Below are 24,764 nucleotides of genomic sequence, written 5' to 3' on the forward strand. Positions count from 1 at the left end.
CAGTCTGTTTTGCTGGGGAGTTGGGCCTGTCAGCTCAGCTCTCCAAGAGCCAAAACTAACAGTATTCCCCCAAACAAAAGTTCATTCAGAGAATCAGATTATGTGCATTGTGTGCTGGAGCAAAGAGGCAGGCAAGTGAAACAAAAACATTTCTATACTGAGTGAGTGTGTGTAGGACTTGTGAGGAGGCCACACTTTAGCATCTTACTCATACCTACAAAGTTAATCCCAGCTGCAGTCCTAGGATACAAATCCCAGACAGAGCTTGTTTTAACAGCAAGCATTAGGGCAGCTCAGCTTCTTGGTTACCTAGTTCAACTTCCTTATCTGAAATTCTCCTGCAGTAGCAGACTTCAGGTTAGTCAGGGGATGTTATATTGCCCACATTTCACCAACGACAGCAGGCAGCTTTGTGCTGAAGTTACACCAAACATTTTAAACCAACCAAACCTTCCCCACTGTTTGATTCATCTCCTTACAAAAATAATACTTCAATCTTGAATACAGAGATACTAGAATGGACAAACGTTTCCCCTCTATGATGAGCACTGTATTTAAGAAATGTTAGAAAAACAAAGCACAAAAGTCAAAGTTATTCCCTGGCAAATTGGAACAGCAACACCTGCCAAGGAACATGTTATCTGGACTGATTTCACGTGGGAAGGCTGAGGTATGCACCTCCTGAAAAGGAACAGGAAAGTAAAAGATCAGTCATATCTAGGAGCAAACATTCCTGCCCCAACAAACGCACTATAAACCTTCATTTATTTATTTTACAAACTGAATATTATTTTAAGCAAAGTTTAGAAGTTTAACTCAATTTGCATAAATGAAGGTTCACAGTGTTGGGGCTCTTGCTCTGATGAGGACCACATCTACGCTGGCGACTCAGGAATGGACCCAGTAAATGTTGTGGCACACTGAGCGCTACCCTGGCTTACACCAGCAGACCTGAGCTTGGTGCTGCAGACTCCTCAGAGAAATGCACAAGCTGACAATGTGGCATCACATGCTTGCATTTGCTGGCAAAACTGCATCCAGTTTCCGTTCCCAATGTCCTGCCATGTCAGATGGATCTCCAGTTAATGCTCTCACCACCTCTGCTTTGACTTGCTGCTCCCTCCAGTTTCTCAGAAAATGATAATCTCACCAAGTTTAAAAACAGTTTTGCAGGACAAAGCACTCCACCCAAACACGGGCTGCAACCTCGACAAATTTCAAGGCTCTGCTCTGATCCTTAGGGCAATATAACCTTTGAAAAAATCATTAGTACTTCTTTTCCTTTATTTATTTTAATATGGACAATATATTTTGTTTTAGCTTTATTAGTGGAACAGACTAAAGCACTTTGAACAACTTATCATCCAAAACCCATAGGCTCAGGTACAGGTAAGTTCAGACCCAACAGTTAATCAGAAGCAGGTTACACATTAGGGACTGGTGGGCAACATTAAGAACAGGAGCTGCTACCAGTGTTGCCCACAGTAACTGCTGGGTAAGAGAATGGGAAGTTAATTCTTTTTAATGTTTTCTGCAGTGTGGTTTAATTCCTCCGTTTAAAGGACTCACCCCTGTAACACAACAATTGTGTTATCTTCATATTTAAAGCAGTAAGCATGAAACCCGCTCACAGAATGTTGCCAGAGGAGCTGTTCTCCACCTGCAAGCTGCGGGCTGAGGATTGAAGCTGATGTCCTAGGGATGAAAAATTTCAAATCTCCACCTCCCCTTCTCTCTGGTGCTGGGACCGCGAGGTTCATGTGGCTCAGTCACTGTTGTGCCCTGGGCCATAACAACCAGAAAATAAGTACCCAGCATGATTCATGAGGTTGTCTAAACTATTTTTAGCACAACCAGCTTGAGAACTTTCATTTAGGGAACACATGTTCTACTCTTTGCCTGAAAGAAGCAGAAGACAAACACCAGCTTTAAAATACCTTGCGACTTCTTAGTACGAGATGGTGTACCAGCAACTGTGATAAGCAGCAGCAAGGGCTGTAAGAGTTATCAGATTCTCTTTGCTGCATCATCTTTACCAACAGTTTTCTTTTCACCTCCCTCCCGCTACGTGCTTCCCTTTCAGAAATAAGCCACCGCACTCAATGCGCCCCTTCTACTCTCATCACTTCCTTCATCTTGCCTCCCTGCTGGGCAAACAAAGATTTTGGTGAAGCAAAGGAAACATTGCATATCAAAAAGCATTGTGGGTGGTGTAACAGATATCACCATCAGTTCTACTGTGATCTTTTCATAAAGAAATCTCTGCTAGGAGGCAGAGGAGCATTCCTTGTGCTATCAACTGTTATGATGATGATCAACGCATTGTGCTGACAAACATATCAACAAAGGAATTCACATCAGCTCAATACATTTGGTTCTCCTTGGTTTTCAAGTGTTTCTTGTGCTCTCCCAGCACAGTGAGAAGTGTCATTTTTAGAGCAACCCCAATATAAAGGGATGTGATATTATTCACTTATTTCACAGTCTCCTGATATTTTTCCATTTCTTCCTAAAAAACTGATTTCTGCCACTGGCTTTTGCTCATGTCTAAGCACCTAAATTATGGTTCAAAGACACTTCACACACAGAGCTTCTGAAAAACCCAGAGCGGATCAGTGCAGCAGATAGCACCATGCTCTGAGCAGCACGCAGACCAAGAGGAACCCAGAGCTGTTTACCACACTCACAGCAACCTGAAACCAGCCCTTCTGCCACAGAGGATAGGGTAACATTCTCTGCCCAACACTACAAGCCTATAAATATACTGCAAGATGTCAGGGATCTTACCCTGAAAGCAACTTTGAAAAGAAGAGATGCTCCCCCACCTCTCTCCTTGTGAAACAAAGCTTTCACACCAGCTCCCTGCAGGATGAAAACCACCAGTCTTATTACCAAATGCAGTTAGTAAAGACTCCAGACTGCAACAGCACATACAGTTTATTCAAAGTTTACATAAAAGCTGAAACAGAAACGTCACAAATGACAGAAGTAGGCTAAAGGCAACGTTGTGTTAATACTCAGGCTACTGAAAATTCAAAAAAAAAAAAAATCCCATATTAAGATACTGTAGGGAGAAAACCCCTCCCAGAGTTAACATAAAACAGACTCAAATGAGGAAAAAAGCGAGTTTAGAAAACAATAAAATAGAAGCACCCCTAAAAGGGCATGTACAGCTCACAGGAAGTGTCTTGGCTTACAACTTTGTTGGATCTAAGTGCTCTGCTACGGGAGCAGCCACCTCACAACGCATGGCAGTGAAACCCCCTGGGATTCACCAAAGACTACAGCCTTCTCGGAAGGCTGATCATTCTGAGTGGAAAACAGACCTTCACCTCTGGGTCACCAGCTGGAACAGGAACTGTGGAAACTTGTCTGCAGCTCCGCAGGAAGGGCTGGGCAAGTGACCCTTCGTTAATTAACTGGGACACAGCAGAGCGGAGTGGGGATCGTATTAATGCTCGTGACAGCAAGCCCCACCACACTTCTCCCAGATGGCTCTCGTTGCCCATTTAGGATCAGACAGGCCAAGGGAGATGCCTGGTCCCCACATACAGGTGGGGAGGTTAGTCCTCTTCTTAGGAAAGTGGCTCCAGCCATGCTGAAGAGCAGAGCTTGTTACATTATAATGAGGCTGGTTATGATCATGATGCTCATCATAGCACGGGGCACCAATAAACGTTTCATAGCAATTAACTTTACAAAGCGATGTTTAACCTTGCTATATGCAGTGAGTGTCAGAGAAAAACCTTGGGTTTATTGCAATGTAACCTTATAAAACCATTCTTTTGTCACCAAACTTGAACACCCCTCAGCAAAACCGTTCAGCGTAGGACACAGCTGGACTTATTCCCTTTCCTTACCAAGAACACATTTTCAAATCGACTGAGATGGTTTATGTACCAAAGCAAGTGGGGACTTCGCAAGTAAAACATATGACAATATCAGCACTTTCCTGAATCTTAGCACAAACAAAACAAAGAACATCCTTCACTAAAGGACCCTCGCACTAGTCCCTTCTTTGAACCAGTTTTTCCCATGTGCCCAAACCAATAAACCAGCCTCAGCCTTCACTTTGCAGACTCCCTTATAGTGATCAAGTGAAAGGTAAATAACATTTCTTATGCATTTATTACTATAGAGAGAAGCAATCTCTCTAAATTTCCTGGGATCTGTATCTCCATTTTAAAAAGCCTGCTACATCCACAAAGCCTATAATCACCACATGCAGAGGTCAGACCCCCAAGCCTACTAATGTGCTAATAAAAACTGCTAATAAAAGTTTTAGGCTTCTTAAGCTTCGCTAGGATTTTTACTGGAGACTCGAGCATTCTACTTGTAGGACTGGATACTGGAAACAGATGGGATGCATGCTGGGCTCCTAAACAACAGCTTTCATAGAAACAACGTTTATTAGAAGCAGTAATGAGCTGGCTTTTATTGCAGATTTCTGTGCATGTACTTACAGGGTGCCTAAGTTGAGCTGTGCTCTACACTAATGTTTGCTGATTTGACAAAGTGAGCGAGTGCACTCTAACCACATGGCTCCTGGGAAGGGTTAACTATTACACAAAGCAAGAGAGACGGAGCAGAGCATAGCAATGCCTCTTGTTCCCATGCAGTTTGATTACAGATTACCCATCCGTCATACGAGAATGACTCAGATCACAGAGTCAGTCAAGTCACAAACATATTGGCTGCCTGCTTTCACAATACAGCAGAATACCCAGCACCTTCAGGCGACGGGTTAAGGAAGGCAGCTGCACAGAATTAGGCTGATATCACAGTAAGCAGTCACGCAGCAACACAAACTGAGCTTATCTGAAGCTTTCAGACCTAAATGCCACTGACGTATACTGTCCCGTGCTGCCCTGAAGAAAACCTGAAGAAACTGTGCTGCCTTCTACCAAGCAAAAGCTGTTATTTTCATAGAATCATAGAATAGTTAGGGTTGGAAGGGACCTTAAAGATCATCTAGTTCCAACCTCCTGCCATGGGTAGGGACACCTCCCACTGGATCAGGTCACCCAAGGCCCATCCAACCTGGCCTTGAACACCTCCAGGGATGGGGCAGCCACAACTTCCCCTGGCAACCTGTTCCAGTCTTTCACCACTCTCACGGTGAAGAAATTCTTCCTAATATCTAGTCTAAATCTGCCCTTCTCCAGTTTATACCTATTCCCCCTCATCCTATCACCACAAGCCTTTATGAATAGTCCCTCCCCTGCTTTCTTGTAGCCCCTTTCAGATACTGAAAGGTCGCTACAAGATCTCCTTGGAACTTTCTCTTCTCCAGGCTGAAGAAGCCCAACTCTCTCAGCCTGTCCTCATATGGGAGGTGCTCCAGCCCTTGGATCATCTTTGCAGCCTCCTCTGGACCTGTTCCAACAGCTCCATATCCTTCTTACACTGAGGATTCCAGAACTGGGCACAGTACTTTAGATGAGGTCTCATTTTGATAAGGTAAAAGACAAATCTCTTATTCAGAAGAAAAAAAGTTGGCAAACAGGGAAGGTGCTGCCCGGAATTTTTTCAGAGCTGATACCAAACCACTATCAAGCCGACTTCAGTACTTGGCACCAGCATGTGCCTGCTTTCGCAAGGCTGCAAGAACACGCATACAGGTTGAGCCAAAGGTCCAGCTTTCCCAGCACTCAGTCTCCAGCACTGGACATGAGATTGTGCCTGGGGAAGAGTGAGAACAGGACAAGTATGTTTGTACAACAGCCCCTCCTGCCTCTTCCAGCTCTTCTCACTTGTGAAGAAAAATCATAGAACTGTTACACTGACCCACTCCCTAAAAGTAATTTGGAAGAACTACAGTATCTCTCCTTTTGCTGTGTTCACAGACACCTCTTTCTTTTTTTCCATATCTGGGTGAGCTGAATATGGGTATTGATTTGGCAGGTCTCTGCTTTGAAAAGAGAGCAATAATGACATTTTTAATGGAGAACAGCCACTAGGGTGACTACCACAACTTGGATGTCCCATCTTTTGGATAGACTGCTTCAGGCTCTCAGCAATTTTGCAATCTCTACTTTCTATTTTCAACAGGTTTTAAGTGTCAAACATGGTTGCTAATTACCTGAAATATATGTAATTTCCTCCTTGAGGATATCTGTGTCTTTGATCAAGTCAGTTCTCCCATCACAACATTTGAAATAAGCTGACAACATGCAAAGAAATTCTCTGGCTCCGTAGCAGACTTAAGTATTTCACAACATCCAAATCCTTTGACTCAGTCCTTCCTTTCTACAAGTTCCATATCCTCAAACCCAGAAAAGTAATTTTTGCATGTGTTCCCAGGTCACTAACCTATTACCCTCACTATATCCCCTCCTCTCAAAAGCTGTGTTATAGAGAGAAAAAAGCAAGTCTGTTGTTTCCTCTCTCAGTTTCATGCTTTGCCACATCTGGCATGCCACTACCTTATTTTCCATGCAAGTTCCCTCAACCTCCATCCTGTCAGGGACAGATGTTTACCAAGCAAACAGAAAGTTGGACTATGCTCAAATATCTCTGCGGATACTAACATGCAGGAGTTTGAATGTATGCAGGGACACATTTATACTTTCCTTCTCTGGACACTGTACACAATTTGCTAACACGTGGCACAGGGCATCCAGACCTGTATCCGCTGCCAATAGACAAGCAAATTTCAGGGCCCATTCCTGAATTCCCAATGCAGCTTAGCAGAATCAGAACTTTGTTGCGTTCTCTCACTCAAAACAGGCAAGTTCTCCTGATGTAGCCAGCGTCAGTGTAAATATTATTAGCAGAGCTTGACTTGCATGGAGATGCTTATTCACACTGCTACAGCTTCTATACAAACATTTAGAAATTCATCAGAATGAGCAGGGACCAACCATCTGAGAAAATAACAAATGATATCATTCTTTGCCCAGGGAAATGTGGCAGCAGATAGTATTTGCATCCATTGACTGGCAGATCAGGAATGCAACAAGATCTTCCACCACCCTCTTCCTGTTTGGCACCTCTTCTCTAACAGCTGCCAAGCCCACAAACAGGTATTTCCTCCTATTTTTTCAATTTTCCTTTTTCCCCTTGTTGATCACCTCTGCCTCTGACACACTGCAGCGCAATAGCTTTCAATAACTAAGATGAGCTGTATCCAGTTTCATACCACAGCACCAACAGCAAAACTCTGCATAATAAGAAGATAATGAAGAGCAGTCGTTGACTTCTGAGAAGAATTACAAAGAACTGAGAAGCTCTTCCATGATTCGTGCTCCATTTGGGAACAGTGTCAATAGTGAAGACCAACAGTGAATAATTTTAACAGCAGCCTAAAGTATAGATGCAAGAGGCAACAAGAACAATTTAGCGGAATAGCCTGTAACAGCTCACATGCACATTCACGTGAATGTATGGTTGCTAGGCGCTAACTAAATGCAGTGGGCCTAAGTTATTTAAGTCTGTTGTGAAATGTCACTTCTTTCTAGCTGCTCCAAAGACCATCACCACAGAGGCCTGGGCTCCGTTTCACCACTCCTGGTTTGATGTTCTCAGTCTAACCCTTGCCCTGCATTAGAATTTTGTTGGGTAAGACTCAGTCAAGGTGACAAAGCCCCTGACGCAGTCAGGGAGATGCAGACAAGAAGAATGTTTTGGACAACCAGCTTACATGAATTGGGAAAGCGGTCTGGTTGTTGGACAGAGAAGTCACTGCATTCGCTGCAGCCCTGCTAGAGGTCTCATAGTCATGCTGGCCAAGGTCACTTCAGCTGGCATGTCCTTCAAGTGCTGCAGGCAGAGCACCCATTACTGTGGGACCTTGAGGGACGGAGAGTAAACAGAGTGGCAGAGGGGAGTAGCACAAGATGCAACAGTCTCCGGGACAGAATAGTCCAGTATGCATTTTGCACCCAGCCTGGCAGGACACAGCCCCAGGACCGGGTTCCTGTATTCACCACTCGGCTCTTTATTTCTGCTCTGAACTGTCTAGCCCCCCACAAATTCTGCCCTTTGTTTCCCAAATCACTGAGAGAAGGTATAGGGAAATATTGTTAATCCACATGTAAAGAGAAGCACAAACAACACATATGTACTCTGCCAATAAAGATATCCTCTGCTTGCCTTGGTGTGGTAAAAATGAGCAGTAAAGATACCTCTGGAAATCCAGAAATCTCCCACTACACTAAAAAAAAGTATTTCTCTCTGTACATAGCAAGACATTCCCGCATATAAAAAAATTCAGGCAAGAAAGGCATTAAGCATAGTAAAAAGGACTGAGCCCACTGCTTCTCTGCACTATACGATCAGCTGAACTAGAAGGAGAGAGATGAGAAGGCCCCTAACACTGCATTACTGATGTAGATAATGCTGTGCTGAGAGCACAAACCCAAGGAACACAAAGCTGTCTAACAAGTCATTAAAATTAAACAAGTCATTAAAATCTGTCTGTGCTTTTCAGAAAAAAAGCGTTCAATTCATTCAGCAGCATGAGTAGCTACTTACACAATGAACCCTTTTCCCAGCTTCACACCACATCATAAAACATACGGTGTCAAAAAGGTTATCTGTAGGTCAGCAGTGGTCTGGCCTAAACACACTTACATATCACTAACTAAAGAAAATCAGACTCACTAATACCCTGCCATATGACAATCCCAGGCCCTTCCCATCTGGCCTGTCACCTTTTGTCGTGCAGACTCAGGAGACAAAGCAGCTCTGAGATCTGCTCCTAACACCCTGGGGTTTGCATCCTTAGTTTACCTTCCAAATGGCCACGGTCAGATAACTGATGAAGAGAAGGATCATTTCACTGTGCACCCTGAGTCTGAACACCTTTAAGGTACAAACTGAACCTACTTAACAGAGAGGGAACGGTGGTTACCCTGCAGCCAACTGCTCACACTGCAACGGCCAAGGTGTCATTCAGAGCCTCCTTTAACACCCTCACCTCAGAGGGATTAAAGCCTGTAAGAGATCATCACATGTATGAGAATGACAGCAGGATAAACACCATCCTCACAGGACATTGAGCCGACAAGCATCTGCTCAGTCCACCACTACACGTAACACAGCGAGGCAGAGCCCAGTGACTGCAGCACACCAAGCCAAGGGAGGCAAGCAGACAAAGAGCCCATGTCACTCACACTTAGGGAGTACAAACAGTTCCCTAACAGGCACGGTTCTCCAGCTGGAGTGAGATATTCGCCTTCTGCCCAAATCTCTCTTGCAGAAAGGGGTCATGCCTCACACAGCAATTAGGTGTTTGACAGCACAAGGAGGCTGATGCCACTCAAGACTTGTGAGACCAACCCAACAGCTCTCCACAAGCGAAAAATCCAAACTCCCCTATGAAAATGCAGCTCCTGTTGTTCTAGAAGTATGAAGTCTTCTAGATTCTCCAGAAGGCCACCATCAGCCACAGACTCGAGAATCCAGGGCTGATGCTCCAGACAGTCTAGTCTCCTTGGCGGCTGCAAAGCGCAGCCCTTTCACCAGGAGAGCGATGATGCCTCCCAGAACCCCAACCACCAGGCACCACAGGGAGCAGGTGTTTTTCCCAGGCAGTCCCATGAATGCCAAAGGCAGCCAGCAGAACGCTGCCTTCCAGAAGCATTATGATTACCATTAAAATACCGGCCTGTTTTTATTACCCTGTAATTTGCATCTGTAGGGTTCCTCATCTGTTAGGAGGCCAGAGCTTTTCTAGCAGCGGTGTCAGGAAGCTGCACATTGTCTTCCTCTTCCTCTCCTAAATCCTTCTTCAAATTGTTTTCTTCCCTTTATTATTGAAGTTTGTACCTAAGTGTCGCCTTTGATATGGCTTCCTTTTAGATTCCTATGTTAGCTCACTTCTAAAATTCATGTCTTTGTTTCTCCCTTTCAAGAAGGCCAGTAAACACACCTGGGACTCTGATGTGTTGAGATTGTTCTGGTCATTTTTGGAAGGGAGAAAGGGAGGAAAAAGCAATTAACTGATTTATTGAAGATCAACAAGTCAAGAAATTAAGGGCTAGTGAAAAGCTTCGTGCTTGTGTCACAAAGTAAATAAGCTGTGGCAAACGCACACTAGCACATTTCTGATGGTGGTTACTGCTTTGCTTAGAAAGGGATGTCTGTACTAATTATGCTGTGGATGGCACCAAGACAACGTGTTTTATATTCAAAACAAACAATCAAAAATTATTTTCCAGCTCCCATTTGAGCAAACAAACAAAAAATTATTTTGAAAAGACCATGTTTAGAATTTCTATTCTAGTAGTATATCTATTAGAAGCGATTTCTGGAAAAAAGAGCTTTTCCTAAGCCCATTTTTCATGCCTTCCTGCTTCAGAAACTGTGACAATAGTGTAACTCTGGCTCACACTAAAAACAATCAGATTCAGGTTTTTCCATCACTGTCTGAAACACAAAGAACCAACTCTATTTTCTTTGGAGGCAACTGAAACAAGTACTTTTCCTAATCATCTTCATAATTGTTTTATAGACATGTTAAAGGTTTCCTTCCCAGAGTGAAAGGAAAATTGTATAAAAGCTGTAAAATATTTCAATAGTCATCAAAGAGTTCAGCAAGCTTGCCTTTTTCCTCAGAAGTAGCTTAGAAGTTTTGTCTTTAAAGAGATTGCTTGTGCCGGTGACGTTAAAATATCAAAGGACAGATGAGGAAAACTGTAAATGCAATTAATTTCTGCATACAAAGGAAAGGAAGTAGCAAGCATATGGCCTCAAGCCTGTTCATTAAAAGTGAAATACCAGATTAAACTTGAACTGGTATGAGTTTCTAAGCTTGTTGGATTTATCAGGTTGTTTTGGGGTTTTTTTATGTTTTAAAAAGACAAACCTTTCTCTCTAACAGAAAAGGAATCAAGGCAGCATTTGAAAAGCCAAACCAGGAACCCCACCTCTCCAGCCCCCACTTTACTGCTCATCCATGGCTTCCATACCTGGGTCCATCTAGATCACCCTTTCCCTTTATCAGGCACACCCTCATGAAGGCTTCTTACCTAACTCCCCCATCACAGATCAAAGCACAGGGAAGAAATGCTGGACTTGTGACTTCAGCTACACCCTCAATCACCTACTTCCTACTTCCAGTATCATCTTCCCTTCTGTACCTATTTCTCTTGCGCTGAACAGCACTACACCAGCATCCCGTCTTCTCCCCAACTTATTACCCATTCACCTTCACCCTTTTAATCACATCTCTGAGTATAACTCCAATCTCTTCTCTTCTCCACAATGTCCCTGTCACCCTCGGAGACTTCCCTTTCCTTGCCCTGCTGAATATTTCCTCACTCACACGTGTTCACGAGTTTGTAACCCGGGCTCAAACCCACTCGGCCAGCTGAAAGGTCACATGTTTGATTTGAACGCCATAACTTCTTTCTTTTTTTTTTTTTTTTTCCTCCCTTCCTGTTTCCATCCCTGTGACCTCCTCTGTCAACACCATCCACCCCACTGTGTGCCTTTATTTTGGCTCTTCTAACGCATTCGGTGCATTCCTCAAAGATCCTCTTAATTTTACTCCAAATCTCAGCGGGCTTCTGGCCTCGCTCCTTGCCCTCTGTGCTTTGCAGCACATCTCTGAGTACTGTTACTAGGGGAAAAATTCTACTCACACACACCAGCTTGGAGCTCACTCTCTTCTTGCACAGAAATGGACAGGCTTGATACTTCCAATGCCTGTCTGACATGTCAGAAGTGCCCAGCCACCAGCTCGGTATGGCTACAAAGCACCCTTTATTCCACCCCACTGCTTTCCAGCTTGCTGCACCACTACAGATCCCTCTGTCTGAGCAAGACTAATCGTGGCTTAAGGACACACAGACAGATAAGCAGCTGCTGAGGTGACTGGTTATCAACTCTGCCTTCCAAAAGAGTGGATTTTTTTTTTCCCCTACATGGGAGAGTAACAAACAAGAATGATTCCGTGACCTACTAAATGAGCATGTGGGAAAAACATGAGTACAGCTAAGACCTGAATTTCGGGTTTCTTGGCTTAATTAACTCTTGCCACTCGGCAGAAAGAAGTGAAACCTGGTAGGGGGGAAGAGAACTGGAAATCAATGTGTTGATTTCTGTTGCCATCAAACTCTACTACATTCAAAGCACATCATAATAATGCAGTGCAAAATTTTCACTAAAAGCAATTCCAAATCTCAGAGTCCAGCCAAGCTTTTCTCAGACCACACAGAAGTTATTGAGAACTGGCAATCTGAGGACAAACTAGCTCCCTCTTCCCTATTTCAGCAACCCATCAGAAATCACAATTATGAAATCCCTGTTGTATTTGAGACAGAAAATAACATGTTTACTGCATGAAAACAGAAGGCAACAGAACTATAACAGAACTATAACAGAACACTCCTCTGCAGCAACACCCTACACAGCCAGACCCACAGAAACCACTACAAACTAGTGGCCTGCAGAGACAAAATAGCCAGGAGCAAACAAAAAAAAAATTGTGCCTGTATCTAAATCTCTGTCTACAGAATTTGTCTTTTCTTCCTATAAGTCATGCGTAGCCCTGAAGACACCAAACCCTTAATTTCAACCAAGGTCTTTTCACAATACCATTATTAAATGTTTACCTCAGCAAAAAAGAAATGCATCTCTGAAACGAGAACAGTCCAGTAATCTTTCTGCAAACCTCTCTCAGGTTCAAGGTGGAATTTAAAAGTGCATCTTATGTAGAGCTTAAAAGCTTGTGCCTATATCAAGCATTTGACATAAGCAATCTAAGAGGCTCAGTCACAATCTCCTGATTCATACTGTACTCGCATCCTTGCTTTGAAATGACCCTTAACCAGGGGCACTGAGAACACAGCAAGTCTGCTCAAGTTAGGCTCAATTTGTAGGACCAAACTCAGGTGTTTTTTATCAAAGCAGTTTCTACAAGCAGCATATAAAGTATGTAACTAAGTTCTGGAAGTTTTTCATCTCAAACCTGCTGTCACCGCTGCTAAGAACTTCCCCAAACACACACTGCATTAACAAAGAATATGTGGCAAAGGTGCTTTGGAAACAAGCTGATCCCTCATGTCAGCCCACTGATGAAGGGAATATTTTTGGCTTACATCTGCATGAAGTGAAGGGCTCATATTGCTAAAGAGGAGAGGCAAGACCTAGAAATGACCTGGCAAGCTGTTCAAAAGGTGGCCTTCCTCAGTTCCCAGATCCCACTCTCCCGCTCTGTGCAACTTTAACAAGCAGGATCCAGAAGGGCTTAGACAAGTATCTGATGCCAATGTTAACACTCTTACCTAAAGTACAAAACCTGGCATCTTCCTTAAGCTCTTATTAGAAGGCGAGAGAATTCTGAGGCTACTTAATAATACACAAGGTCCACAAAGTCATCTTCGTTTACTCTATCACACCCTACCGCTAAGTAAGATGGACATCAACTGCTATAATCACTTGTAACAGAAGTTTAAAGAGACCACCTCCCACATTGAGTGTGAGTAGTATCTTTAATAATTCCTAAAATAAAGCCTGCGCTTTATATACATGATGTACATGACCACACACCATGCTCTCAGCTGCAGGATGGTTCCCCGCACTGCAAGAGGGGAACCTTCACAAAGAAAATTAACTTACTTAGTCCCAGAGTTTCATCAACCTCCTATTTACTTGCAGGGCATGGATAAGACATGCTGACTGAGTACTAACTGAGTACTAACTGAAGCCTGTACTCTCACATATCCATTTTGTACCAAGAGAAAATGAAGGATTGACTTAAGTCTGCTTTTTCCAGGAGTAATATACTACATTTCCTACTCCCAGCAATGATTACATGACTCCTTCCAACATGATTTACCTCTCTACCACCTCAGTGTCAAAACCCTCAAGATAAATTAGCACAATGCCACTAATTCCTAACACACATTTTTCTGAGTTGCAGGTGCAGAAATCAAAATATGCAGATCCACATTTCAAAGTGCATATTTCAGGTTTTGGACCTTAAACATACTATACGTCATTGTTCCCAGTGCAGAGCTTTCCACAGGGAAGTCTAACACTTGCATATTCCAGCCTGTCAGGGCAATAAATGGCTTGCAGTGCCCTCCTGTAAAGCATGATTTTCACTTCACATAAGCTTTCAGCATATGCTGTGGTCTGAACATTTCAGAATTGTTCTGTTAGGGGAAGTTACTTTTGGGTAATGCAATTGTTGGATAATTGTGAAGTTATTAAAGGTCTTTACTAAATTAAATATCAAGATTACACATCATTCGACCTAATTCTGCTTACTAACCTTAATGGACCGTATAGCCACCAGTATAATTTCTCAGAACGAACAGCAAAGATAATTTATTTCTTAAATCTATTTGCCTTTAAGGTGTCCTGCCTGCCACAGGTCAGTCATAGCTACCTACACACATCAAGGTCTACAAAGTCACATTGTTCTAAAGGGCTGCGATAAAGAAGCTAACAGAGGAAAAACCAAGGTTCTTTTACCTTTGCCAGCATGGTACAGTTCCCACAATCAATCTCATATGAAAAAAGGGTGACATTTAGATAACGTACAGCCCGCGTGATGCCTGTTGTAAACCCTAGTGTTTATAAGTAACTTATTGATTTAGAAGATTGTTTTGATCTCCTAACTGTACAGGGGAATATGCTATCGTCATATTTTCCCCTGTGAAATGCCTCACCTGAAATGAGGATTTTCAACCTGCTCAACTGGATACGTGACTGAAACGGCTATGACGAAAATTAAAATCAGGTTAGCTTGTACTTCTCAAAGGCATGTGGGGATCGCTTCCCTCATGTTCAGAAATAGCTTCCTTATCATAAAAAGTTTCACAGTGAACAGCACAAAGTCATCTTAAAGGAAGGGTTATTTTTTTTTGCAGCACAATTAAAAGTGCCCAGGCTGCACCGTGCATCCCAATGTGAATGTGATTCAGCATAAATTCAGCCACTTTCAAACAGAAACCACCCTAGGTAATAACCTGGGTGATTTAGAAAAAACTTTGCTTTTGAATTAATTGGAAAAGTTAACCAGTACCGCAGAATTCAGTGCTTCTTTTGTAAGTTTTAAACATTGAAATACTAGCAATGGGTGTCAAGCTCTGTTGCGGCAACTTCCTTGTTTTTATGTTTAACGGAGCTGCATCACCCCGGCTCTAGAAACACGATGAGTTCATGCTCATGCCCCTCATCGCTGGTTCTGCAACAGCCGCAAAGCGAAACCCACACTCCTTCACCTTCTTGTTTTACAGTTTATGGTGTTGGCTCCCCTCACCCCCCTAGATCTTGTTTAGATTTTCTAACCAGCAAAGGCAATAAGAAAAATGTAAACACAGAATCTGCCTGTTTTGCCAGCGCTAGATCAGATGGACAATAACGGGAAAGATAGAGCTGAAGCAACAGCAATGAAAACGTCCCCACAAGCCAAGTTCAAATCAAACCTGAAGCACAGCACAAAAGGCAGTGGCTGTTTACCAGAGAGTTGCATGCTCCCTGAGGAGGATATGGACAAAGGTAGATAGGCTTGACCAACATGCTTCATCAATCACTTGTGAAACGCTGATGACTCCTCGTTTCATACTCACATTCATCACCCAAATTACATTTTCCAAAATTATTTTAATCCTTTTTAGACCCAAGTTTGCAATTGGTTTCTTAGGCAGATTTGAAAAATGTATCACAAAGGCACCGAATAAGCAGGCTGAATCGGGGCAGGGTGCTCCACGGTTGCAACTAATCAAACCTTAAGGTATCCATGTACAGAACTATTAAGAATTTGCTTTTCTGTGGTAGCCTCCTAAAAGATATTTGCTGCATCCTGCTACATACTAAAACCACCAACCAGGATAAAATTACTTCTGCTGAAACAGATTTGGGGATCAATTCATACAATTATCTTTCAATTATCAGAGTATCATCAAATAACTATCACAGTTATTCCACTGCATTAGAAGTGATCCTCAGCTTCAAAATGCTAAGGGTGCACTGGTGGAAGCACCACATGAAATAAAGCTGATAGAGGCTGATTAGAAGATACGTGCAAGAACTCTAGCTCTGTCATTTGTAAAACTTGTGATTCCTTTGCATGTTCCTCTCAGCTCATACAATAAAGGCAGACCAGTTAATTTTCAGTTAAGTTTTACATTTTTACGTCTTTTGTGAAAACAAAGATTTTTTTTTTTGTCCATTGTTGTACGCACCTATCTGAGGTTTACTCTCTTGCCAGTAACTAATAACTTGCTTGGTAAAAATTATCAAAATGAGAAGATTCCTTACAGTATATTTTCTCGCTAACCATACAGCTAGCTCTATTGTTTCCTCTTTGTTGAGCAATACTTAAATAGAGGAATTTGGGGTGGGCAAAGTCAGTTTTCTTTTAGCAAGCTGGTATGACTCCTATCAATTTAAATATTTCCGTTGATATGCTCAGAGGCTTTTTCCATCATTCCTTTTAATCAACTTCCAAAATACGCTCAATAGAGAACATCAGATTGGATCCAATTCCTGCTAGATCTCATGGAACAAAAGACTCGAGCAGGCATACATCTTTCCAAAACACTTCTATTCCATAGCTCTGCCTCCATTTTGGACGACAGACAAAGGGAGTAAATGCTAATATAACGCCTTCTTAAAGAGATGAAAAGCAAAATCGAAGTCTGAGCAGAAGGCGCAGAGAAACCCAGGAAGTGCTACTACCAGCTGCAACCACGGGGACAAAGGAAACGGCGACAGCTCCCTCTTTCTTGAAGCTGTTATAAAAATAAAATTTGGAGGTGGGGGGGGAAGCAAAATTGGCCGGTTTTTACACCGTGGGGGCACAAACGTTCCCTTTGCCCTTTAAGGATTCCTCCCGGGGCTCCTCAGCACTGGGTGTTTCCACGGGCTTCCAGTGGGATGCTGAGCATTCCCTGGTCCCACCGCCCCTCCCAGCTCTGATGTGATGACAGGAGAGACCCCAAACCCAATAATAGCTGGAAAGTGGCCGCAGGGATCCCAGACCTCACTGGCAGCACAAGGGAGAAGAGAAGGGGGGGACAGGGGAGGGACAAGAGGACTTGGGGGGGGACAGAGGAGGGACACAAAATGGGCGGCAGGGAAAGGACATGAAGAGGGGGCATGGAAGAGACATTAAGATTGGGGAGGGGGGCAAGGAAAGGACATGAGGGGGGCAGGGAAAGGACACGAAGACTGGGGGGGGACAGGAGGGGCGCAGACTGGGGGACACGGAAGGGACAGAAGACTTGGGGGGGGACATCAAAGGGACACAAAGACTTGGGGGGGGACACACACATAAGGGACACGAAGGCTTGGGGGGGGACACACACACATAAGGGACACGAAGGCTTGGGGGGGGACACACACATAAGGGACACGAAGGCTTGGGGGACACACACACATAAGGGACACGAAGGCTTGGGGGGGCACATCAGGGACACCAAGGCTTGGGGGGGCACATCAGGGACACCAAGGCTTGGGGGGGCACATCAGGGACACCAAGGCTTGGGGGGGGCACATCAGGGACACCAAGGCTTGGGGGGGGCACATCAGGGACACCAAGGCTTGGGGGGGGCACATCAGGGACACCAAGGCTTGGGGGGGGCACATCAGGGACACGAAGGCTTGGGGGGGCACATAAGGGACACGAAGGATTGGGAGGGGGGAATAAGAACACTGGAGAGGGAGAGGAGGGACACAAAGTGGGGACACGGCAAAGGGATATGAACCGGGAATAGGGGGGCAGGGAAGGGACACGAAAAGGGGAGGACAAGAGGGTCAAGGAGACTTGAGGGGGGAGAGGGCACTGAAGGGACACAAAATGGGGGGAGGACGACACCCAAGGGACTCGAAGATGGGGAGTAGGGAAAGGACAGGAAGGCGGGGGGGCACCAAAGGGACACGAAGATGGGGGGGACAGGAAAAAGTCATGAAGGGGGGGACAGGAGAGACAAGAAGGGGGGGAGAGGAGGGCCAGGAAGATTAGCGGGGGCAGGCGGTGCCCGGTGTGGGCTGCCCCGGTACCTGTAGGCCAGGGACATGCACTCGAAGAGCTTGGTGAGGGAGGCGTCGATGCTGAGGCGGCCCCCGGCGCCGCCGCCGCCCCGAGCGGCCCCGAAGCGGTAGGTCTGGCAGGTCTGCTCGTTCACCGTGTCGAAGTCGTAGCCTTTCTTGGGCGGGTGCTCGCTGTGGGGCGACGACACCATGAAGTGCCCCGAGTGGATGATCTGCGGGTCCGGGGGCTGCCCCCGCCGCGCCCCGCCGCGCCGCCCCCCGCCCGGGGAACCGGCGCCGCCGTCGTCCGTGTCCGACGAGTCCTCGTCGGGCTCCGCGCGGGGCGGCAGCGGCCCCGCCGCACCCAGCAGCGGCGCCGGCCGCATGAACACGTCGGCGGCCATGGGCTCGGCGCTAGCGCGGCGGAGGCTGCCGGCACGGCCCGCCCCGGGGCCGCCCGCCGAGGGAGAGAACCGCCTCGCTGGGACAGAGCCGCCCTGCGAGGGGATAGACCCGCCTGGCTGGGATAGACCCGCCCTGCGAGGGGATAGAGCCGCCTGGCTGGGATAGACCCGCCCTGCGAGGGGATAGAGCCGCCCTGCAAGGGGATAGACCCGCCCTGCAAGGGGATAGACCCGCCCTGCAAGGGGATAGACCCGCCTGGCTGGGATAGACCCGCCCTGCAAGGGGATAGAACCGCCCTACAAGGGGATAGAACCGCCCTACAAGGGGATAGACCCACCCTACAAGGGGATAGACCCGCCTGGCTGGGATAGAGCCGCCCTGCATGGGGATAGAGCCGCCCTGCAAGGGGTTAGAACCGCCCTGCAAAGGGATAGACCCGCCCTGCATGGGGATAGAACCGCCCTGCTAGGATAGAGCCGCCCTGCAAGGGGTTAGAACCGCCCTGCAAGGGGTTAGAACCGCCCTGCATGGGGATAGAACCGCCCTGCAAGGGGATAGACCCGCCCCGGGGCCGCCCGCGAAGGGATAGACCCGTCTCGCTAGGGTAGAACCGCCCTGCAAAGGGATAGGCCCAGAGCGGGATAGATCTGTCCCGTTAGAACAGACTCGCCCGGGATGGACCCGTCCCGCAAAGGGACAGACCCGCACTGGGACAGAGCCGCCCCGCTAGGCTAGAGCCGCGCCGGGAGGCCCCGCCCTGCAGGCTGCGGGTGTGTGTGAAGCCCGCAGCTGTGGTGGTGACCTCGGGGACAGCCTCAGGCCACCGTCTCCCACCCTGGAACCACCCCCCGAGAGCGATTTCCTTCCGTGGAGCTCCCAGCCTTGAGGTTCTGCCCTCACGGAGAGCCCCCGGCCGCCATCTCCCCCCCTGCCGGCGGCTGGAGAGCAGCCCTGAGAGCCGCGTCCCTCAGGGAAGGCAGCGCCAGCCCATCGCCCCGCAGGCTGCTCTCCATCCAGCCCTCAGGAGGCGACGTCCCTCAGGGAGAGCCCCAGGCTGCCATCAGCCACCCAGAAGGGTAGAAAATACCCCTGAGAGCCATTTCCCTCCGAGAAAGAAGCAGCCCGCCCTCACCCTGCAGGCTGCTTGCCCTCAAGGCAGCCCCTGAGGCGGCCTCAGCCAAAAATGCAGAACCACCTCTGGCCTTAGGACTGAAAAGAGACGTGGCGAGGCTGTGGTCACTCAAACAGAAGGATCACAAGGAGCTAACTTTGATAATACATCCCACAGAAAAACACTCCTAAGCTTAAGAGGCTTTTAGGAACATGAGGAGATGCAGAGGACAGCCCAGAACCGCCTGAAGAACGTTGATGTTGGTTGTGCTGGAAGAATTCATATATATGGCCTCAAGCTCCACCAGGGGAGATTTAGGCTGGACATCAGGAAAAAATTCTTCACAGAAAGGGTCATTGGGCCCTGGCAGAGGCTGCCCAGGGAGGGGGTTGAGTCCCCTTCCCTGGAGGGGTTTAAGGGACGGGTGGACGAGGTGCTGAGGGACATGGGTTAGTGATTGATGGGAATGGTTGGACTCGATGATCCGGTGGGTCTCTTCCAACCTGGTGATTCTATGATTCTATGATTTCACGATTTAACCTATCTTTAATACAGTAAATTAATTATTTCCCAGAAGCACAGCCTGCAAGAAACCAGGGCAGCTACAGAGGTAACCAGAGACCTGCAGACAAGGACTGGAGAAACACGACTATGGAAATACTAGAGAAAAGTTTGGGACACAGAACTTCTACTGCCAGCCCGGTAGCGCACACCTACCCACGCACCTGCTCAGTGGTATGTGTAAAGCAAGCACAGTTGTTCCAGAGAACTAAAAATCAGATTTCATCCTTCCCAAAAGCATAAAGGAAGCAATGTTTCTGTAGGTCAAGATGGAAGCACAACACTAGGGCCGTGAGATGGATGTCTGGGGAGAGAACAGCAGCTTACAGCACAAAATCTGTATCTACACACACGTATACAAAGTCAAGAGAAAAGATCTCTAGCTTGCCCTGTAGAGTAAACCTCCTTCACTGGGAGAACAATTGTATTCTAGGTAGCACACTCCAAAGAACGTACACTAAACTGCTTATTTTATCTCAGTTCTAGAACTTTGTACTTAAAAAAGCCCCAAAACAACAGGCTCTTCTACACAGTCATCCTCAGCAGGGGAAAAAAACATTAAATTGCCACAGGCTGCTGCTTCTGCTTTGTAAAACCAGAAATAAGATCAAGGGAGATCTCAAGGGATAGAGATAACAAGTCCTGGGCATGGAAGGAAGAGACATTCCTGCAATATCACAATTATGCCCTGGCAGTGAGCTGATATTCTCCATTAGAGAGCATGAAATCAAGACAGATGACTGCGCTTACGGGAGGAGTGGTGGGTCAAATACTTCCCACACATGAAAGGAGCAGTAAGGCTTCATCACCCCGTTAGGGCTGTTAGAAATCTTTAAAAAATCAAGACTAACATTCCGCTCTTATTCAGCATCATGTGACTAAAACGCTTCAGAAAAGACTAGTCATAATTTAGCTTCAAAGCTGGCTGTTGTTACCTTATTTTAAATTTGGCTTTTTTTTTTTTAAAGAGCAATGCTGTTGGTTGGGAGTACTCCAAGTGGAAAAAACTGAAAACATTTCAAAACAACATTCATAGTTTTACAATGTCTGTTGTAAAGTCGGATGTGTAGCTTGTTAAGAGCACTTGAACCAAACAAAAATTAAAATTCACAGCCACCCATCAATAAAAGCACCGTGTGCGTACTCCGTGGCAACAGCCTACGCGTTTACCTTACAAATGCAGAAGCAAGTAAGGGTTGCTCCTTCCAGTGCGCAAAAAGGAGTAACTCGTTAAACTAAAGCGGGGTAGTGAAGCAATTTTGTAATAAGAGTTAGCAGTACAGCAAACTCTCATTTAAAATTGGAGCAGTGTCTTGAGCTGCGACTGTTTACAAAAACTTGTAGTGATAGGACAGGGGGTAATGGGTATAAACTGGAGAGGGGCAGATTTAGACTTAGACATAAGGAAGAATTTCTTCACGATGAGGGTGGGGAGGCACTGGAACAAGTTGCCCAGGGAAGCGGTGGCTGCCCCATCCCTGGAGGTGTTCAAGGCCAGGTTGGATGGGGCTTGGGCAGCCTGATCAGCAACAGGTGAATCCTCCTGGCTATCCTCTCCCCCTCTTCCACAGTAAAGAATTCCAGGAGGCACAAGGGAATGCTAAGGGGCCACAGCAGCATCTTTTGGGTATCTTTTTTCTTATTGTTGCTTTTTGTCAGTCTGCAGTGCAAGGTGAAATGCAGGCCACCATCTTCTGATGACGCTCTTCCAACAGCGCAGCCTTTTAGCACAGGAGGAGACAGCCTTTTACGAGCCGAGAATTCAACCATAATATGCAGAGAGCAGAGAGACATTCAAGCTGTTTACAAATACACCCTGAGTGTACTCCACAACACTTAGTGGTAAGAGATTATCCTCCTAAATCTACAGACAGGAAGATAAGCATTCCAATTTTTACGAGGCGCAAGAGCTCAAGGAATCTTACTAACAGCCTCAGACTGTGGGGCTGACTGCAGGTGCTGCGAGTCCAGCCACCCATTACCGCTCCGCTGGCTCCTCTGCCCATCCTGCTCCCAGGCAAACCACAGGGACAACATCCAGCTCCGTACGCCGCTGCTCGGCTCAGCTTTGCTCACTCCTTCATTGGCACAATCCTTACCTGCTCAGAGACCTTTAATTCTGGGACTCATCTTGAATTACATCCTCATTTCTACCTGTTCTTCTCTTTCTACATTTTTTTTTCCACCCCATTTATAATTTCCTTATATAAGTCTGTGGATTTAATTCACTAATCCAAAGAAGAAATAAAATTTAATTGAAATGGGCGGTTTCCTTCCCAGGTTAGCAAATTTAAGTGTTTGGTGATGCCACGAGAACCCCAGTAAAGGCAAGCAAGGCAACAAAACCAAGCTGTGAGCAGAGCAGCTGTCTGTGACTCGCCCTTCTGGTAGAAGAACTAGCAGATGGGTTCAGCTGTCTGTGAAACTGCAGGCTACTTTGGGACACAGAACACTAAAAATAAGCCAGACACTTTATATCCGTCTCAAATGTAAAGAATCTTTCCAAAACTCTTAATAAGAGTTTTCTCCTTGCTAGGTTAGACTGGAACATGTTTCCAAACTGAAGCAGGTTCCCACGCTGTGCCCTCCCCTCTCCCAGTCCGGTTACCACACAAAACACTCGCCAAGAACCCACAGCAAGCACTTTAAATTACCGAGTTATGCTGCAGGTTGCTGTAATTACACTGCCCACACCTATTTGTTTGTTGTTGTTACAACAACAAACTGCCACCACCCAGCTCAGCATCCAACATCGAGACGACTTTAGTCCACTCGAAGGCGAATCATTTTGTTACCGAATGAGAAAACACCATAGAATGCACATTTTAAAACACCATTTATAAAAACAGAAATTTATTGTAAATTTAAAAAAAGCAAACTGAGATTAAGTTCCTTGATAAAAATTATTCACACGGCATTCATGTTGTGATTTTTTATTTTTTTTTGAAATGAAACCATTGTACATTGTACAAACCATAACTACCGATGGAATAAATAAGTGAAAAATTATACTGCTGTACAACACACACACACAAATCATAAGATGGAAAACGATTAGGTATTGAAGAAAACAAAATTCTTTACACCTTCTAACAGGCCCTTAGATATAAAGAACATTCCGAAACATGACAATGTTTATGTATGAAGATAGCCACCCAAACCCAATATTTTATACTGCCTTGTTGATTATTTTCTGTTGTTTTGTAAGTGCCAGCACTTTTTGGAATGTTTAACAACTACTTTCCCAAGCATAAAAATTCCAAGGAATAGTTCTGCTATAAAATGTTTGGCTGAGTAAATCGCTTATTCAGAAGGCCTTCCCACATGTTTCACACACTCAGCTATTTTACTTGCTTGCTTCTAGTTTGTTTTTTTTTTTCCCCTTTTCTTTTTTCCTTCTTTTTTTTTTCTTTTTGTATTTATTTGTAACTGAAGCTCCAACATTCAGCCTTGTAGCAAGGAAGCACTTCTTGATATTTGCACTATTTCTAAAACATTAGCTGTATGAGAACTTTCAGTCATCTTGAAGAAAATTACATCTCTCCTTCTGCTCCACGTCTCAATGCTTTCAACAAACCCTTTTACAGTGAGTTCATAAAACAAGTTTCTGGTAGAGATAGGTCCCAAGCCAAAAAAAAGCTGGATTTACATCCAGTTTCAAACCTCAGGTTGGTTTGAATTCAATGTTCTGGTTTGGTCCCATCTGTACTTTCTGGCATTAAAATGTGTTTAATCACATCCGTTGGCCCATAAATGTTATCAGGCACTTCAAAAAAAGACTAATAACAGTCTTATACACTATTTTGGATTTCTTCACACCAGATAATGTCAAAGCCTCTTCCCTTAGAGACTGACAATAACAGGTCTAAGGAACCCAAATCTATCTGCTTGTTCAGTTGTCTGTTGTCACTAGAATCTCTGGTTAAAAAAAAAAAGTTCTGAATGTATTCTAGATTAGCTGTAAATAAAGCAATACTACTTTAGAAATAAAGCCTGTAGGAATATGGTTATGATGCCTTGTCTCGTAAGCCACAGAACAATGAACAGTTCTGAGCAGAAGCCACAGGAGAGAAAAGGAAGTTTATAATTAAACCTGTCGATGTCAATAATGCCAATAAATGCTTCTATCTAATGAAAAAATTGAGGTATTTTTAGTGCTATTTATATATTTTATTTCTTCCTAAAGTACAGGAATTAGTTTCTAAATGAAAAGTCTATTTACTCCCTTGGAAACGTCTACAAAATTAAAATTAAAAACTTGTTGTGATGCACCTGAAGATAGGGATTAGTAAACACGACTACTTGTCCAAGGTGGCATCAGATTTGTTTCGTTTTAGCATTAAAAACAACAAAGAGTTAGTAAATAAAAAATATTTTAAATTTTGAATCTTTCTAGATTTGCCCATTTAATATATCAATAGAACTTCTCACAAAATATCACTTAAATCTGAATGTAATATACATACAAATCAATCGTCATTGACCAGTTATCCACATTTTAGGCATACACACAATTCAAGAGAGAATTCTACTGTTTCATTGCATATATTGTGCAAATATGATTTTTTTGGCTCCTCGTTTCCTTATTTTCAAAATGTTAATGGACTTCATGATCAGACCAGAAATCCCAAAAACTTATTAGGGAGCACACTGTTTGCACAAATGATTTGCAACCAAATTTTATTCAGTTAAAATCCAAAAGGTTTTATTTCAACATAAATGAAAAGTTCCGAAACTGAGTGTCATACGTTACTTG

At 44.9% G+C, this 24,764-nt stretch overlaps 1 protein-coding gene across 5 annotated transcripts in view; it reads right to left on the reverse strand.

Moving 5' to 3' along the window:
• Positions 1 to 18,406, reverse strand: part of MLXIP (MLX interacting protein) — a 47,584-nt gene extending 29,178 nt beyond the window's left edge. For 4 of the 5 annotated variants that reach the window (XR_011338671.1, XR_011338670.1, XR_011338669.1 and 1 more), the window contains exon 1: positions 17,962 to 18,350. Coding sequence is in view for 2 of the 5 variants with exons in the window: in XM_069871217.1 (XP_069727318.1) it covers positions 17,962 to 18,335 (374 nt within the window). In the remaining 3 variants the exon portion in view is untranslated. Of the gene's footprint in view, positions 1 to 17,961 lie in introns of all 5 variants that reach the window. The other variant, XM_069871218.1, reaches the window with a different exon arrangement.
• Between the last annotated feature and the right edge of the window lie 6,358 nt (positions 18,407 to 24,764).

The sequence above is a fragment of the Phaenicophaeus curvirostris genome, chromosome 17 (assembly GCF_032191515.1).
Source record: "Phaenicophaeus curvirostris isolate KB17595 chromosome 17, BPBGC_Pcur_1.0, whole genome shotgun sequence".
Lineage (NCBI taxonomy): Eukaryota > Metazoa > Chordata > Aves > Cuculiformes > Cuculidae > Phaenicophaeus > Phaenicophaeus curvirostris.